Source organism: Anopheles marshallii, chromosome 2 (genome assembly GCF_943734725.1).
Source record: "Anopheles marshallii chromosome 2, idAnoMarsDA_429_01, whole genome shotgun sequence".
Taxonomy (NCBI): domain Eukaryota; kingdom Metazoa; phylum Arthropoda; class Insecta; order Diptera; family Culicidae; genus Anopheles; species Anopheles marshallii.
The window spans coordinates 1391408-1410022 of NC_071326.1; the positions used below are offsets into that span (position 1 = coordinate 1391408).

At 43.1% G+C, this 18615-nt stretch overlaps 5 protein-coding genes across 5 annotated transcripts; 1 reads left to right on the plus strand and 4 right to left on the minus strand.

The window, feature by feature from the left end:
- Nucleotides 1–79: 79 nt before the first annotated feature.
- On the minus strand, nucleotides 80–2696 carry LOC128718890 (cilium assembly protein DZIP1L). Its single transcript, XM_053812506.1, has 2 exons — nucleotides 2594–2696; nucleotides 80–2514 (listed from the first exon to the last, which is right to left on the minus strand). Exons 1-2 carry the CDS (start codon nucleotides 2694–2696, stop codon nucleotides 80–82), a joined length of 2538 nt encoding a protein of 845 aa, XP_053668481.1.
- A 298-nt stretch (nucleotides 2697–2994) lies between these two features.
- Nucleotides 2995–3774, minus strand: LOC128718895 (DNA replication complex GINS protein SLD5). The gene is made up of 2 exons (XM_053812512.1): nucleotides 3637–3774; nucleotides 2995–3570 (listed from the first exon to the last, which is right to left on the minus strand). The coding sequence occupies exons 1-2, from the start codon at nucleotides 3772–3774 to the stop codon at nucleotides 2995–2997; spliced, it is 714 nt and encodes a 237-aa protein (XP_053668487.1).
- An 897-nt stretch (nucleotides 3775–4671) lies between these two features.
- Nucleotides 4672–6168, plus strand: LOC128708732 (KH domain-containing, RNA-binding, signal transduction-associated protein 3-like). Its single transcript, XM_053803712.1, has 4 exons — nucleotides 4672–4882; nucleotides 4944–5565; nucleotides 5642–5802; nucleotides 5999–6168. Exons 1-4 carry the CDS (start codon nucleotides 4672–4674, stop codon nucleotides 6166–6168), a joined length of 1164 nt encoding a protein of 387 aa, XP_053659687.1.
- A 1516-nt stretch (nucleotides 6169–7684) lies between these two features.
- Nucleotides 7685–8498, minus strand: LOC128707966 (sugar transporter SWEET1-like). The gene is made up of 3 exons (XM_053802924.1): nucleotides 8329–8498; nucleotides 7858–8263; nucleotides 7685–7783 (listed from the first exon to the last, which is right to left on the minus strand). The coding sequence occupies exons 1-3, from the start codon at nucleotides 8496–8498 to the stop codon at nucleotides 7685–7687; spliced, it is 675 nt and encodes a 224-aa protein (XP_053658899.1).
- A 1336-nt stretch (nucleotides 8499–9834) lies between these two features.
- LOC128708958 (sugar transporter SWEET1-like) lies at nucleotides 9835–10743 on the minus strand. Its single transcript, XM_053803939.1, has 4 exons — nucleotides 10568–10743; nucleotides 10216–10501; nucleotides 10011–10130; nucleotides 9835–9933 (listed from the first exon to the last, which is right to left on the minus strand). Exons 1-4 carry the CDS (start codon nucleotides 10741–10743, stop codon nucleotides 9835–9837), a joined length of 681 nt encoding a protein of 226 aa, XP_053659914.1.
- Between the last annotated feature and the right edge of the window lie 7872 nt (nucleotides 10744–18615).

Below are 18615 nucleotides of genomic sequence, written 5' to 3' on the forward strand. Positions count from 1 at the left end.
TTCGGATGATAAATAATAATGTCATGTACAGCATTTAAGCAAGTCGTTTCATTCGCTAAAAGCTATAGTTGTGTGGCTATCATTTATCTTCATCAAAACTGCTAATATTCCAATCGGATTCATCATCTACTTTTACATTTTGGTGCTCAATTTTTTTCTGTATACGTAAATATTCTTCGGTTGTTTGCTGTTGACCGGCTGGCGCAGATGTTCCAGTAGATTGAATATAATCTGCTTTGTCCAAATTAAACAGCACACGCTTTTTTGGGACCGGTTTCGGTTGTATTGACATGCCGTCATGTGCACCGCTGGTGTCCGGTGGATTTTCTTGAGACAACAAACCGTGCGTATGGTTCTGTACCTTGCCTATTGCGATTGCCGGATGAATCGACTTAATGGGAGTGTGCAGCAACCGTTCCACATGCTGATCGTAACTGGAAAAAGAAGCGCGCTTGGACATGTTAGGCAATGTTGTGGTGGGTTCTTCTGCACCGGACAAGTGTGTCATGTCCGCGTGCACGGTGATGATATCGTCATCGGTCAGTTTTATGGTTGGCCTGTACGACGGTTTCTGGGTCCCAGGCGGTGGTAAGGTAGTTTTGCCTTTAAACACATTTAAATCGGTTGATTCTACTGTGCTTATCATTTCCGGGAGATGTAACTTTTGCTTTGAAGGAAGTAAATCAAGTGCTGAAGATGCTTTCAGCCGGGGTTGGGTTGTGGGAGCTTTAGCGGAAGTGGGATGCATTCCTTTCCTCGTGAGGATCGGCTGATCGACGGACATTTTTCGAACGACCCCCTTGGCTGGCGGCGTCTCGTCTACTTTGATTCGAGTCAGTTGATCAACTTTCGAGAGCAACTGATTACGAGTGATGAAGAAATGGTTGTGCTTTTGTTTCTGAACTTCCCGTCGATCTGCTAAAGCTTTGCAAGCTGCGTTCAAATGATCACCAAACAGTTGCTTTGATTTGGGATCGACTCCAATTGCTTTTAACCGTGCACGGAATTGTGCCAAGATTTGTTTCTTGGGCGAAATGAGCAAGGCACTTTGGGAAGATTGAACTGGAGGCTTGGTGTCTTTGAACGGTTCTTGTATTGCCGCAGCTATGGAATGATGAGGTGCCTTGAGAGTTGGTTGATGTTTTCCAACAACTTCAATGGCATGCCCTATATCCTCATCACTTTCCGCTTGTTCCGATTCGGAAGACATCACTACTTGGCTATGTGAAATGGTTTCATTCATAACCTTTGTGTGATCAGTTAACGATTCACTTTCTATGGCAATCGTTGGAAGTGTAATCACTTTTAAACCAGTCGAATTGTTGGATACTCTTTGACTAACGTGCGTCACAGCGGTATCAGGTGTATTAGTTGTGTTTTGTTCTAACGGGCGTGCTTGGAGAAGTAATTTCTCTATCTGTTCCATCTTTTGTGTGTATGCCTGTTCAAACGATCCAATAGCTTGTTGTGTCTGCTTCTGACTAACTTCATACATTTTTTCCAACTCTTTATATCTAACCTTCCAAATGGCATCTTCTACCTCCGGTACAGGGGTATTCCGTTCCGACCTTTCCATGTTGAGAATAACATCATCTAGGTTCTGTTTAACGGTTGCGATTTCCCGGTTGAGTGTTTGCCGTTCACTGGTTTTCCAGCTTTCGAAAAGCAGCTTTTGTTGTTCCAAAAAGGATTGCAAATCTGATTTCGAAATAAGGTCTGCGGAATGGACCGGTTCCTTAGGTTGGATTGTGGGAACAGCACCAGATTCTACTGCCAATTGCGTATCGGTTTGCGTTTGCGCTTCCTTATCGTTTAAATCCTTATCATCCGTGAGGTTGCTTTGAATGCCAACACTGTGGAGTATTTTGGCGGGTGGTTTCTCGGTCGCACTGCTACTATCTTCGGAACAAACACGACATCGATGGTGTTTCGTTCGCTGGTTGTGGAGATCTTTCTCAGCTGCATTGAGTCGTTCCTTTAGCTGCTTTACTTCCAACTCCAGTTTGATGGTATTTATCAGGTTGGTGTCTGTGGTGGACGCTTTACGATCGAATGCGGTAGTTTCGGATGGCCGGACAATAGTTGCATGTTTCCGTACCATATGCGCACTCAGCAATTCCGGGCTAATGAAGTTTTTCGTGCATTTCGAACACGGATAAATGACGCTTGTCACCTGCGAGTGTTGGTGTTCCATGGTTTCGACCCGTTGTAGCTTCCTGTGCAGTAGTGTTACCTCTTCGTTGCGTTTTTTGTTCATTTTCTCCAGGCGCGCATTTTCTTCCTGTAAGCTTTGTATGGTATTTCTTATCTCCAGCACCGTTTCATCCAGAAACTGCTTACAAAACAACAGATACTGAATACTGAATTGTGCTAGAATGAAGTATTTTCCAATCGCAGGATCGAGAATTCGATTATTTAACACGCTTCCGATGGGTACTTCCGATATGTGGGGAATGAATTCGTCCAGTTTTTCGTAATCTTGCTCGCTCACAATGCCATACGGATCGATGGAAGCTGTATATGTGGTAAATGAAAGCAGTTCTAGTGTTACAGTACGAGATGCAACGGATGCAAAGTAAAACTTCACTTTTACCAATGAAACGCCAATCGATGCAATGTCCTGCGGAAAGCTCACGTATCGTAAAACCAGCTTCTCTTGCGATTTTCGGAAAGTTGTGATGCCATTTGTATGACATACTTATCGTTCGAAAGCACTGCCCGGTATAGGTGGTTTGAGGTTTTACGACGTCAGTTATGTACTGTTACCACTTCACTTTATTCTTATCTTTCAGTTCGACAATTTATATCACCTGTAACAAAGTGCATTTTAGTTGCCTTTGATTCCTTTAATATGAAGGTTAGTTTTCTTTTGCTACGACGTAGCCATCCGAATGTTGCCATAGTTACGCTATTGTGCAATACAAACAAACCATGCGAAGAATGCTATTTGAATTTGAAAACAACATACTACGTTAGGTCGGCATAACGCTTGCATCATATCAATTCTAGTAGTCCTTCTATCACCAGTCTTTCGATATCCCGATATCGCAACAAATGCACCGCGCCAGCACGAATGTTGACCGAGTGTTCACCGTTTGCAAAGGAATATTCCCCCACGTCTCGTCTTGCTCTGACGAATACGTGTGAGTTCAGATTTGGCACGACTCGTCGTACTCGTTCATCGTCTTGATGGTTTTGTGGCATGTGCCGAGTGACCAGCTCGTGGAAATGGGTTTCAACGATGCCGTGGAAATCGTGCGTAAACTTTTGCTCCGCCTCCGACAGCCGTTTTAAATTAGGCGGTCTGTCAGATTCTACGTCAAGAATGTGGGACGCGTACGTTTCTAGCTTTTGTAACCTGCACCGCAGATAGCTTGCTACGATGAATCGGATCCTTTCTACTTCCATGCGATGTACGATATAGAGCAGATCGTTCTTGTTTGCTGTTGCAAGATTTTCTTCCATGTGCACCAGCTGTATCATGACCATTTCTACCAAAGCATCTTCGTAGGGTAGCACATCGGGCGCAAACTTTTCATTTATCCAAGCACGTTGAAGCGCTTCCAGTACCTAAAAGGTGGATAGAGCATGGGATAAGATTATTGGTTAAGTTGTTATTGCTGCTACATGCTTTACCTCTTGCGAGGACATTTGTATCTCCTCTTCATCGTCCTCAAGTTCTTCAGCACCCGCGTTTCTCGAACCATTGTAATGCAAATCAGTACGATAACTTCTTTCAGTTTGATTTTCGGAATCAAATTCACTACTATCCATAGTTTGAATTCCTCCAACACAATTTTTCTGCGAAAGCAAACAGATTTGCGCGCGAATTATATGACACGCTTGATGGACCATCGTAGAGAAGGTTGGGCAATAATGTACGATGTCAGTGTTTAGGTTTGATTTTTGATCGAAATATAAATACGCAGGGGGTTTGACACTGTAGAAATGTACTTAAATTTTATAATAGTTGCTGAGTGCTATGACATCCTTTTTTTATTATTTCATTGCAGGAACAGCACAAATCTCAACGGATTATATGACGTTTTCTCGCACTGCTTTGCGTTGTCAAATTGCGATTTTTGTTTGTTGAGTCTTTCTATATGCGAGACCCATCTAACCTGATGCCTATGGTAGTTAAAAATAAAAATGCAAAATATATCCTCGAATAAGCTTTCCATTAAGGCTGATAGTATAGCTAATTTTATGTCCGAAGGATGTCCGGTTGTTCCTTGAACGAACGCCAAATGAACACCAAGTCAAGCCGAAGCGGCCAAGCAGAACAAACTACAAACAAATAGTGAACGAAAATATTTAACCTGTTTGGGTATGTGATTGTTGCAAAGCTTGTATATGTTTGTTGTTAATGCTACAGTTAATGTTTTGATTAAGATTATTATTAGGTTTTAAATCATGAATATTGTAATTATTTTTTTATTCCTACGGTCGTGTTCCACTGTGAAGTTCTAAACTGTCACAAACGCTTCTGGTACCGATCGCTAGATGTCGCTACCAGCACAACAATGTTTTGTTTACATTCTTTCCAGACTGGAATATTTTGCTGTAATTAAGCACTACGTGTGCCTTTCGATATCGTGTGCATTTGGCTATTTGTAACGTTTCGGTTGAAAGTGAATTAAAATCGAATTTCTAATTTGGCATCACGTGACAATGGCGGATCAAGAAACGAATGGCTATAATGATGAAGCAAGTGATTTTAAGCGCAATAGCAATGCTGGCCTTCGCGAGATCGACCCAGAGGATGATGGTGAAGAAACGAGTAAACAGTCGGAAAAAGTGCAGGAGTACATAAGAAACATACTGAACGAACGGGTAGCTTTGGATCGTAAATATCCCATCGCTGATCGGTTGTTACAAATGGGTAAGTTCCGTAACGAGTGTTTCCTTTCCCATTTCCTGTATTATCGCTGATTGTTTTGCAGAGGTTGAAACTGCACAAAAAAATGGTAAACCTCCCGCTAGACGATACATCGATATTTACCGGGAGAAGCCCATCAAACTGCAGGTGAAAATAATCGTGCCTGTAAAGGAACATCCGAAGTTCAATTTCGTCGGTAAACTGCTAGGGCCGAAGGGAAATTCGTTGAAACGTCTGCAGGAAGAAACGATGTGCAAAATGGCAATCCTGGGTCGTGGCTCGATGAAAGACCGCAAGAAGGAAGAGGAACTCCGGTTAGCAATGGATCCGAAATATGCCCACCTCAATGATGATCTGCACGTTGAGATTAATGCGCTGGGTCCACCGGCGGAAGCACACGCCCGCATTGCGTACGCACTAGCCGAGGTGCGGAAGTTCCTCATTCCGGATAGTAACGATTTCATCCGGCAGGAGCAAATGCGTGAAATGTTGGAAGATCCGGATTGTGATCTACCGGTGAAAAAAGCGTACAAAAAATCGATCACACCACATACGAATGTTCATGATAGTCTACCAGCGTCCAGCTCACCAGTGCCTGGCACATCCCGTGCGGTACCACCACAAAGGAAGATTTATTCAATTTTGGACAAAGCACGTGCTGCGCTGGAAGACAGTCATTTTCCACGGTATGGTTTCGGGATGTGCAAGATGCTGCCTGGAAGAACATTCTGTCTATGTATGATTCCTCTCAATTCGTTTTAGTTCTACTGCGGTAAGATACGAAGAGCCACGCTACGAACGGGAACAATTCGAATCATCGTACCACTACCATCAACCACCTCCACCTCGACCAAAGTATGAAAGCAATAATTATAATGACGATTACCGAAGAGATTTCTACCGCAATACCAGTTCTTACTCTGGTAAGTACATTATATAGCTAATTTTTATTGCAAAACAAACAAAAAATATCAACCACAGAAAACCGTTTTAACCGAGCTTCGCGTAAACGAAACAACACCATACAATTTTAACACTATAATAAATGTAACTTAACATCCGCGATCACATATATTACGATACATGTGTAATATTGCAAACATCTAAACTTGTGTCTAGAATCATTGCCAGCTCCTTCCAAACCCAACACCACATCGATGAGCAGTCGATCGTGGAAATCATCAACGTACAGTGGAAGTTCAGCGCGAGAGCAAACCGATCTAAAACATCACACCCCCCGGGATCTGCATTCGTATCGCCATACACCGTATGCCCGACAGTCGAAATAGAAGACCGCGTTAGTTCGTTAACTGTTACTGCCCTCATCAACATTAGAATCGGTTTTATTTGGCTACTAACTTGAGTTGTAAACAAATCTTTGTTTCAAATTTAACAACTTGATCTTAAGTACCCAAGACGGAAGAATGCAATCTGCGGCCATGGGTAAACTATGTAATCGGAAATAACCAAACAGACAGAGTCTATGCTACTCGCTTATTTTAAAGGATCTGATGCCAAATACAATAGTTAACAGTTGTGGCTTCTTGCATTAATTAAAAGAAGGTACACTTTTTTTCAAATATGTTCAAGCTGATTAAGAAAGTCTACTGCATCGAAATTTTGCAACATGGAGAAAATTGCATACATTAGGTATACTTTTTTTCTGAACAATTTTCTATTTTCGTTTCTTCGAGTAAAAAAAATCTTTGGAACTGTAGATATTTGTTTGAAGTTAAACTAATGACCATCGATGGCAAATGCTGGCTTAAGAAATAATGAGCATGCATCTGGCAATCGCAAAACTTCCACAATCTCCATGAATTTAAAAATACAGCTAATAATGGATGCAATATTAGAAAAATAATGTACCAAAAGAATACTCCCCATGTACCGAAATGTAATAAATAACTAAAATTAAACTGATGCACCACGAACGTACGTAAGTCATAAACAAATATAATAGAACAAATTACATCAAGTAAACATGTTGCGCAATCAGGATGTTTTTGGACCGAAAATAATTGTAATTGTAAATACACGCAGTGTAAAAATCGTTGTAAGAAAAAAAGAAGGAAAAAATAATATCAAAGAAAAGAGAAATTGTTTTAAAAATTATAATAGCTTCATGGTACAAATATAAATCGAAATTCGAACATTTGTGTTCAAACATTGTCGTTCAACTGAGTGAAGAAATTAGTACAACAATCGACTGTAATGAACTAAATGCCCTTTTTTCGTTTAGTTTAGCGCTTCAGTTTGAGGTGTACCTCACTACTACTTACACATATTGGAGCTATATCAAGCTACGACGCTGTATCATCGACGAACAATTGTGATCAATTGCTTTCCCATGAACGGCTATTTCTATCAAACGATTACTTGATAAACCACTACCACTACGGCCTCCATTATGGCGCATGCAATGCAGTGTAATCGTTGAGATACTATTTTATTTTCACTACTGTTTTTAAACAAATCATTGAGCAGAATTATTTACAATACATTTGAAATGTGAAATGTAGTTTTTATTATTAGGGCAAGTAATGATTGATTTTGAAGCGTGTTCAAATGGCCCGTTGTTTTGTTCGTTAGCTTAAGTAACAATCCCTGTATTTTAAAGCTACATTAGTAGTTGGTCAAAGCAGTGCATCATGAATGATTTTCTAAACTGTTTTACAATATTGTTAATCTCGCAATGTGTTGCTAATTTTATTAGCGACTATGACACACGCATACTTTAGTGACATTTTTGCATTCTCATCGCGAAACGAAGCCCTTAGAGTAGTTTGGCTATGAAAGTTTTGTTCATTCCCGTTTTTTACTCGGTGGTGCCGGTTTCGAAGGATAAATGGCAAACAGTGCCAGTTGGATGCCGCTGAGCGTAACGCCAGCTAAGTTTTGTAGCTTTAAGAAAGAGAATGGAGAGCATATTAATATCTTTTGCGCGGGATTGGATCAGAAAAACCATCATCACTTACCACAACGAACACGTTGTTCAGGATGATACCGTAAAGTAGCCAGCTAAGTCCAACGATCGTACCGGACAGGATCATGGCGAATGGTAGCCCTTCTGTGCTTTTTCGACGTATTATGTCCGGCAAGCCAAATAGAGGCTGTCCAATAAGGCAAAGCATCAGCACGGTGATGATCAAACCGAAGCGATCCTCTACCACCGACGGATTCTCGATCTTCACGTAACCGAGTAATACGATCGTAAACAATACCGTTCCTCCGACCTGGCGCCAGAAGCTGGAACGACCGGTGGGCGGTGTATAGAGCAGGAAAAATGTTGAATAGACCAAACTGATCGCGAGACCAACCAGATTTGCATTGGTCATAGCGGAATCGTTCATCAGCATTCCATGCTGCAGGAAGAGAACGGTGCTGAGGAGAAGATGTTCATCAGACTGGTCATGATTGGTAATGATAATGAAATAATCTGATCTCACAGTCCACAACCACCGACGAATGGCATTGGCGAGAAACCGTCCGTTGTGCCTTTCTTCCGGATGTCGTTGCATACAAAGCAACCGCTAAACATCTGTCCCACCGTTAGTATGCCGGCCGCCATTCCGACCTGTTCCTTGTACGGCTGCAGAGCTTCCGATATTGCTTCCATGCTTGCGAGTTGTTGTCGCACGGTATTCACTCACTCGCGCAGTTTCGGCACAATACAAAAATCTTCTCTCAAGGTCAGGGGAGCGCGTTATGTTGCGCTGATGCTGCTCCGTTTGGTACGCTCCAGCGACTAAGTGACAGTTTGTGCCGACCAACGCAATAGGGCGGCGATCAACCATCGTCGGTCCAGCTGATGAGAAGCGGCGCTTACAGTGATTTCGACTGTGCGACTGTAGTAGTAATGTAAGGGGCACACGTGTATGTGCGACCGCCATCGCGCATCCATCCTCTTCACGCGCTACTGGTGGCTGAATGTCGAGGTCAACTCGCGCTATGTTCTTACCGTTTCATCCCCCTTGGTGCTTGACGATCGATTACAATATGGAAAAAACGTGACTTAGCAGGTTCTCCTATCAGATGCGCTCGGCGAGACAATGCTCACCAATATTTGTAGCCGTGATGCGCAAAGTCGCAAAAATACCCACACGCCTACCACCACGTGGTTGAGGATGACAATTGGAAACAGGCAGGCAAGCACAAGCTGGGGATGTAGTTGAAATAGCTCCAGTATAGTTGTTTCACACAATACAAATAGCTCTAAGTTTTGGTTGTACCTATGAAACCCCCGTTTCGGGAAGTGCACGTTGCGGTTTATCTTATCTTACCGTTATTATCTCTGTTTGAATCTGTTTCGATATAAAATGGCACCGTTTGCGCTTCGTGATACGAGTCAGAGAGAATTATACTGATGCAATTTATTTTGTATTAAAAATTGAACTTTTTATTTTTATTCAGTGTTTCTGGATTCCTTTAAGGGGATAGTAGATGTTTTAAGTTAAAAAAAATGGTTTGTCTTCAAACTTTCTTTAGAGTTTTGGAGTTTGGAGTTCCAAAGGCGACAACATCGCTCATCGGTTCATCCGATTTGAGTGCGATTTAGTTACACATAATTATGTTTGCCATCGTATATATACGGAGATAAAAATTAAATATTACCGCGGAAGGAACAGTTTATCAGTTTTGTTCTAGCTTCAACGGTGCAGCCTCCACAATGTTCGCCAATCAACAGAATAAACATGTGAACCATATCGGTAATAAATTTATGGTTTTCTGTTCTATTGAAAGCTTTAAAGTGTACTGTCCCCTTAACAATTGCAACGAAACAAAGTGTGGTGTGCATAATCTTTGTTTTTTTCGACAATCCAACTTATCCTATCAGTGCAGCATCCAGAATCAAACCATAAACGAACGATGATTTCGCGAACAAATGCCTTATCAACTGTCCAACAGGCTTCAGCCCAAATAGCAACAGAAAATTGAGAACTCTGCACGGTGGATTATTGTTGCTTTTTCCTCTCATCGGCTTTGGATGCTGGATAAATGATAAACAGCGATAGCTGGACGGTGCACAAGCCCATGGCAATGATTTTCTGAACCTACGGATACAACGGAGGGACGTGTAAAACGTGACGAGCCAATTCGCGCATAAAACATTCATTCCACTGTCACTTACCACTATGAACGTGTTGTTGATGAGTAGTCCGTACAGCAGCCACAGGATGGTTGCGCCGGTCGAGGCGAGTATTGCCGGCAGTGGCAATCCTGCACTGCTTTTGGCGCGAATAATTGTGCGCTGTAGCGAATGGAGATGGAGATGTTCATAAATCGATCGCGTTCGTTCGAAATTTGAAGGCCGGGTTCCTTTTTTTTTTACTTACCAACTGGACCAGCGGCAGAGCGATGAAAGCGAGCGCCAGCACTGTGAGTACCAGCCCAAGTCGGTACATTATTTCGGGACTGTCTCCTTGGGCGCCATATGCATACAGACCTGCTGTGATGGTGGCAGCGCCTGTTGTTAGTCTATAGAGGGAACTCCTCAAATTTGCCGGTGTGTACCACCAGAACCAAAGCGAGTAAAGTATCGAGAAGGTTAACGTAATAATGCTCGTCCAGATGAGTGCCGGAGCTTGAAGTTTTTGGGAATACTGCAGTTGCAGAATGGAGCTGAAAACCAAAACCATCATATGAGCCGTGTTGTAACGAACGATGGCGATCGTGCACCACACTCACAGTCCACATCCACCGATGAAGCGAAGCGGTGATACACCAGCCGAAGTACGACGACGCCGAATGTCATTGCAAATAAACCATCCCGCTATGTACTGAGCCACCGTAAGCATCCCGGCAACCTGTCCGATCCGTTCTCGGTGCGGTTCGAGAGCAGCTAATAGCTCCATAGTATACATGCTTCCACCAACGATTACACTGACTGATGGTAGACCGTACCAGACGAAACGGTCCGTTCGCGATTCGAGAAACACTCGGAAGATTCCGAGACTCATTCCACTACGGACATCTTTATGGTGGCAATGTTTACTCGGAGAGCAGAAGATGAACCAGTGATACCGTTGCGTCTCGCAACATCTTGGAAAGTGAGCTAACACTTATCTGGAAGCGAGAAATCGCTCATAAGATTGTTTGTTTTTACAATCAACACTGTAAACTGAGCGGTTTAGCACTACTGTGGAAGCTGCTCGCGAGTGTTTGATGCTATTTTTACTGCTACACAAATAGCTAATTAAGTCAAATAAGCATCTATATATTCCAGTTTGGCGAAATTGCTCCTAAAAGACAGGATTTCTTTGAAACTTCTATAAAAACTCAAACCTATCAATTAAAGAAATAGAAATAAAATTCGATCAGTTAGAATTTCATCATTTGGTACTAGAAAGTTCCTGTGGTGTCTATTTTTGAGGGTGAAATAAACTCGATAAGATAAAATATTATACGATCGTCGTGATTGTTATTTTATTCATAGTTCATGAGAACCGAAAATTACAGGCCGAAAGCGTGGCACTGTCGCAGGGCTTCGAGCAAGAGCTCAAAACTTCAAGCAAATTGATCTTGAACAGATTTCTTCAAAGATGCTGGCCATCATAGGAGCCTTTTTATTCTTTGGCCATCATAGGAGCCTTTTTATTCTTTGGTTGGTTGAAGGTGTAATGTCCATATTGTTGTGCCCGAAAATCAGATATTTTGTGTAAAATGTTGTCCAACTTTTATGTTTCAACATTATCTTACAACCCCACGTACGATGGCAGGAAATGTATCGGGGAGATTGGGGAATAATTAGTGATTTTATTCCATCTTTAACGCTTCGGTTTTTGTGACTTCCGCCAATCAGCAGAATGTTGTTCGAAGTGCCATGTTGCAACTGTCCTAGCTGCCGAGGATGGTACATATTTGATAAACATGCTCCCAAAATGGAATCCTAAGGTTTACAATGAAATCTCAATCTAAACCTAAATCTAGCTATCTTTACCAACTTAAGCATTTGCACTAGAAAATTCCAAATATTTCTATTTTTGAAGAATTACAATATTTCATTTCACCATCAATTTGAATCGCAAAATCACTGTTATGATCACCGAAAGATTCTTCACTTACTTTTCCCGTCCATTAAGGGACATTTTCTTATGAAGCGTGTTGGGCCACAGATTTCACACCATCACTGCATCCGCCTTATTTACTGGCTCATTTGATGACATGCTTGATATACCAAACCGAAACTTTCTCGTTTCGGCAGGGACTCTTTACGTACACACACACACACACACACACCACTGCCGTTGGATGTGGGCATTTTTTTCTGTGGAACGCTGATCCATTGCTTTGTCAGTGGAAAAGCGCTACTTCCATTTTTGGCTTTTGTTTGTTCGCGCGAACCATGGAGGGAGTCCTTTCACGTTCGTTGGTTATATGATTATGCACTGGAAGTGAGTGCAGTGGATAAGTAGGTAGCTGATGGGAAGGTAATTTCGTGGAGTCATTCAACACCAACACAATGGTAACTGTTTGCTCTAGGCGAAGAACGTCTTTGCGAAAAGGGAAACGCTTCCATTTAGCATGCAATTTTGAGATTTTAAGCACAAAACAATTGGAAAGGGAGAAGCTTTGTCGCTGTAGTTACCTGGCGTTGATGCACTGAGGAATTGATGGAATGAATGGCCCATTCATGAGGTTGCATGATGTTTGCAGCCAGAGATGGTGGTTGTTTCGGTTGAAATTTGAAGTGATCTTTCCGTTCCTTCCCACCGTACCGCTTAGAGTATATCGAGAATAATGGTACCGGTAGCATATTGTGCTTGTTTTGTTCCCGTATTTAAATCATCTCTTTAAAGCTTCTCAGAATCAAGCCCTGTAAGGGACGATAAGCACAACAATCTATTGCATTCTGGCAAAACAAAAAAACACGATTTAGCAGAGTGCAGCAACACTCTGAGCGCCCCAAGTTTACTTCATCTCCACCGTCACATTATGTTGATGGTAATGATGATGTAGCAGACAACGACCGAAAAAGAGATAAGGTGAAATGGGGACCCACCCGCTCAAGACAATGTACTCCCGCAACATTTTGTGCTCTCGCGTATGTTATTGCGCGTTATTCACCTTGATGGATAGACTGTACCGTGCTGGCAGAAGGGTCGTAATCTGTACGAAACGTTGAGGCTTGCATGTGTGCAGCTTATGTTTATGAAAATGGTAGAATATTCACGTTTACACGGCAAGGCGGAACGTGAAACAGTACGTTCTGCAATTGTTTGAATGGATGCGGAGCTGAAACAGTTACATCATGGCGCTAGTAATTCAGGTTGATTGCAAGCTTTTGAGAAAAGTTGAGAGGGACGAGACGAATGTTTCTCGATATTTCTCAGTACATGTTGCTATTGCATGAAATAAAGGTGAGTTTCCAGCTCCACGCAAGTCAACGATGGGCAATGTTAACATTTTCACTAGACTTTCCCTGCAAAGGCGATCCGGCGTTTGAACGGCAATAAGTAAGTCGCTGCTATTTCGACATAAATGCAACAACCTGCGCTTTAACTATTCGCACACGAACCGCTGGTGCGCTGTTATCGGGCCGTTTTGCGCTTATCATTTCCCAACCATAGTGGGTTAAATACATTTGATAAGGGTACCAATGCGCCACGTTCTTGGCCAGGTTGATGAAATGTTTGTACCACGCTCGTACGTGACCATGTATCGAATTAAGTCGTACCTTGACTGCTTTTGGTGCGATTACTTCCATCGAAGCTGTTTTCTATTTGGGCGTGTTTCGGGTGGAGCGTCTGTTAATGGCTGAAGGTGGATGTTTGGTTTGCTCATCTATGCGAGCTAATTTGTCATAACCGTTTCACCATCCTCGGTCAACTGTTTGTGCTGAGCGATGAGTTTGCGACTGATGGTTCCTAATGATGACGTATGTAATTAATGAAGATAGTAACGAGCACGAGCGTAGGCATATTTTTGGTCCTTTTTGATACCATCGTTTGTGGAAGAATCGGCCGCCCCTTCCGTTAAGGTGACTGTTGTGATTTCAGCTTATACGTGTGAGGACACAGCTGACTGGTTTGCATCGATTTGTGCAGTGTGCAGTGTTTTTATTTCATTTGCCTTTATCATTTATTTCTATTAACTCCGACATCGGGAAGGAAAATACACGTTGAAAACAAAACCAGTATATCACGGGTCTGATTGTTACTGCACAGCTACAGGCAAATCATAGAACAGGAATGGAGTTTAATCTTGCTTGGAAAACGGGCCAGATTATCGGGAGGAGTGTCGGAGTAGTAATGGCGAAATGTAGTAGCAGTATTGTGATGGCGAAGTTTGTGCCGATTCGATTGATTCTGGTCTCTGGACCTGTCCAAATGTTTATTTCTCGCTGTTGTTATACGAACGTACGCACTGAAAGGGAAGTAAGCAACGAGAGAATTGTTGTAAAAAATAAAACATTATTCTACCGTCACAATAGATTCCTGATTGGAATTTAAATTATTGATTCGGGCATGACAAATTTCCTACTCATGTCTTTGCAGCTTGTCGGCCTTCTCTTAAGCTTAATACTTGAAGTAGCAATTGAACGTTTTAGGAGTTATTCATTTGCTTTCACACAAATAACACCATCGATTGTGTGTTGAAAGTTGACCTTTTCGCTGAGAGTTTGAATTCTTGAAGCGCACCGATGATCACTTGCTTCCATCTATCGCATATCCGAATACTTTGCCGGAGTTCCACAAGAAAAAAAACAAGCTATAATCTTGCAATTCGAATACTTTCCAGTTCCCAATATGCACAGTGCATGGTTTCGCAAAACGGATTGTAATAAAGTATCTTCCTGCAGAGCTTCCGCTCGGCTAATCGCGCTAGATAAATTTGAGGACGAAATTGGATACCATTCAACCGAGGGTACGACCACTTTTACGAGATTCGTTCCATCCACTAACGAGCATCATTTTTCCTGGGAATGGACGGTGCACGGTGTAGTAAGCTCATCATCGATCATGTGCACAACCGGCGTGACTATTTGCTACGCATTACTGACGGGACGGGTTTACTGCGTGCTGTGCTGTTGGTCAAGTTTCACCACTTGTCTGTCTGTACGCCATCTATTCACTAGTCGAGTCGAGGAGGCAAAATGGAACATTGTACAAAAGCACAGATTGACAATATGCGAAATACAATCGACCTGTTCGATTGACCTAGGCCGGCAGAAGGTAAAGAGAGCACTCACAAACACACGCCCACTCAGCACCGCACCCGTAGCATAGCGAAGCTCATAAATTAATATGCAAATTTGACTGACATCCCATTAATTGCCACCGTCCGTTTTATAAGCGAGCCAGAGCGTGATGCCGGGTGACTGGGTCGATACCGATCATTATGCCACCTTCCTCTATCGGGGTGATGGGTGGGGAGCTTTGAAAATTAAATACCCTCAAATTGGCCCCCAAATGTTTAACGCCTGATTTGCACAGTAAACTTTCACCGAGACATTTAATCATACCCTTTATACTTTTTCGATGTCATATTGACAAATCGGGGAGAATTAATTTTATTTGAAACATTTGAAGCTATATGGAAATAAATCAGAATATAAGGCAATGAAAGTAAGACTGAAGACGAAGCTGTGTTTGCTGTTTGTGTGGAGCGAAACCAAACTCACATGTCGCCGCATCTCGGGTGGCATTTTCCAATTTTCCCATACCGAACCAAGGTGGCCTCTAAATCCCGACATTGCAATGCTTTTCAGCCCTGGATTGATTCCGTGAAAACGATTGGAAACTGCAGCAAATGAATCCAATTGCTCTGAAGCGCATGGGGTAGTACGGAATCGGAGTGGCGTGCCGGTTAATCTTCTTTGCCGTATTCACGAACTTACATTGATGACTTGATGACTTGATGATGATGATGATGATGAGATTGAATGTTGCCTACATGAGGTCAAAAACGATAATGTCTTGTGCAAGAAGGAACAAGACGAATGGTAATTTCAGTGTTACAGTCACACATTTCTGCATATTTCAAGACTTTTGAATAGATAACTGCAGCAAGCAGCAAACTCACTTGCGTTTCTTCAATGCATGTTTTAGAATCGAATTTATAACTCATCACTGCATACCGTTCGATATGGGCGACGAATGGCTTGTACCGTGACGATAATTTACACGTATATTTGCGTCGAACAGCAGTCGTCAAATAGGAAACTGAATTTCAATTAGTTCACCTGTCGCCGTAGCAATGTGCCGTGCAAGTTAAAGTTAAACCAAACAAGAAAGAAAAGAGAAAAACCGCTTTAAAAGAACAACCCCTGCAGCCGAGCGCAAAAACACGGCTTCAACCCCTTTTTTTCCATGCACAGTGATAAAAACCTGTTTGCTCAGCTGATAACGAAGCCGAAGACGAACGGCGGTCTAAATTTCCCTCGTTCATTCCGTGGCATTTTCGGTGGCTGCTACACGGCAAAACACAACCGGAACGCTTGGCCACGTTTTGTTGCGTTCGGTTCCGGCCGTCCGGCGAACCGATGGGAACGCACGCGCTGAGGTGTACCGTTCGGGTGTTCATCGCATCACCAGCACTGTGCGCCAAATGCATTGGGAAGTCTTCGTGTGGTAGTCTGGGAAGTTTCGAATTATTTTTGTTAATGTTAAGTACTTTGCTGGAAGTTTTAAGTGGACAAGTTTGTTGGTTATAATTTATAAATTAGTTAGCTATAAATTTAAATAAAAGGGCTGATCCAGAGCAACAGAGTTATCAGCGTCCGGAATCGGAACTAAAAAAATTAATTCCATTCATGTTTTATTTATTAAACTTATTATTTAACAAACAATTTCCGACCGTCCGCAATGTTAGGGAAAGCCCTTAGTGAATCGATCGGTTCATCCGACTCCCTTATCACCATGGCTTCGGTTTGTTTGGGCCGCTTTTCCGATGAAACGGTGCGGCCACAGAACAGCTGCTCACTTGTCGTGCGAGTTCATCGCGCGCACACGGGGAGTTCGAAAGTCAGTCTAGCGAAAAACGTGCTACCGACAGGACTACCTTTCGATCATTCCGGTGTGTGGCCCATCTGCCAAATCTTGCCTCGGTTCGGTGTTATCTACCGCTCAGCCGAAGGGGTTGCGCTATCTGTCTCCTCACAAAGGTGGCTGATTTGTTCATATCTCGCAGTGTGGAGTGTGCTATTTTCTGAGTGCGCTGTCTTGCGGTTGTGTAAACTTCAATGCACGAAGTGTGATTCAGCACGGTTGGAGGAAACACAGCACAAAGAAACCCCCCCCCCCACAAACGGCCACGTTTCTACGGAACACTTTCGGCAAGTGCAGTTTTATGTAAATTGCGCGAAAATCTGCAAACAACACAAAGGACACCAGTGGAGTGTTTGTTCGCTTCGTAAGGCGCATGGAAATTAGCTACCAAAAACCAATTTAAAGTGGAATAATTACAGCGCCACAGTGTTGTGCGGGAACGAAAACCCATGCAGGAACAGTGTAACCGGTGGAATGCTGGCTAGCTCTGCCCCTTTTCGACCCTTCAAGGGTTGCATTGTTGCAGAATGTGTCGGAGAAAAGAAAGTGAAACGAAGAAAAATATCATATTCGTGTTAGAATTTTCTTTTGTGAGAAAGGAATCCCGCCAGTGGGGACACACCATTCTCGGCCCTTATTGTGGTGAATGGTTACAAATTCCAGCGAGAGGTAGAGTGGCGTAGTGGCATTCCGAAGAGATTTTACACCGGTGAGCAGCACCAGTGCACCGCTTTCCGGGCGACTGTTAATCCCCGCGAACAATCGTTTCATCTTCGTAACTTCACGCCTCAACGGGAATGTGTTTTGTTGTTTTGTTGTGCTTGGTTTTTGGTGCAAGTGTTTATGCGAGTAGCATAAATTCTATCTCGGCTGACTCACCATTTTCCGTGGGGTGCTCCGAGAGGAAGGATCGTACCTGCTTAACCTTTCCTTTTCACGCAGAAAGTGCTTCCGGATATACTGCGGAATTAATTCTGCTTTATTTTATTTATGCATTCAAGTATTGTATACTGTGCGCTTTCATTCACCGAACGAATGCTGAAAAGCCCTTGCGTAGCGGGAAGAAACCCGGCGAAATCGGGCGCTGATCCTCTTACCGGAGCGTTATTCGTGTGTAAGGATTTTAGAAACGGGTAAAAAAGCAAACCTCCATCTCGGCGCCGCGACTCGCGATTACATTTGTGCCGACGAAGAACTTCGCCGGCAACCCACCGGGCAAAGCCATAAAGAGTAATTTACCTGCAGGCTTGTGGCCGGTGTACAGTTGGATTCGATTGCCCACACGGAGCCGGTGTTTACTGACGCCAGTAATATCAACGTGGCTTACCGAGTTGAGAGTTGTGTGTGTGTGTGTGTTAAGGGGAGTTAGTTCCTCGGACCGGTGAAGAATGGCGGTCGCCTAACAACGAGGTTGACGAGGTGCACACAAAACCTCGGAATGGTAATTCATTGAACGCGTCAAGCAATGAACAGCGAGCGAGCGAGGGAGAGAGAGGGAGAAAGAGGGCAGACCTGACCCGAGGGTTTGTGTTGCTGTCACTATTGCCACTTTACCTTCCCGGCACGGTACAGCCAACCCCAAAAAGGACAAAAGATCCCTCCGCCCATACTGCTCGGTTACTTTACGCGTCTTTCACGAAGGTAAAGCGTGCTTCCGCTGTCGGGAACTGTGCGCTTGAGTGACTTTCCGTTACGTTTGCTTTGACACGTAAAAGTAACTGCAACCGGCGGGTACCACTTCAGCGC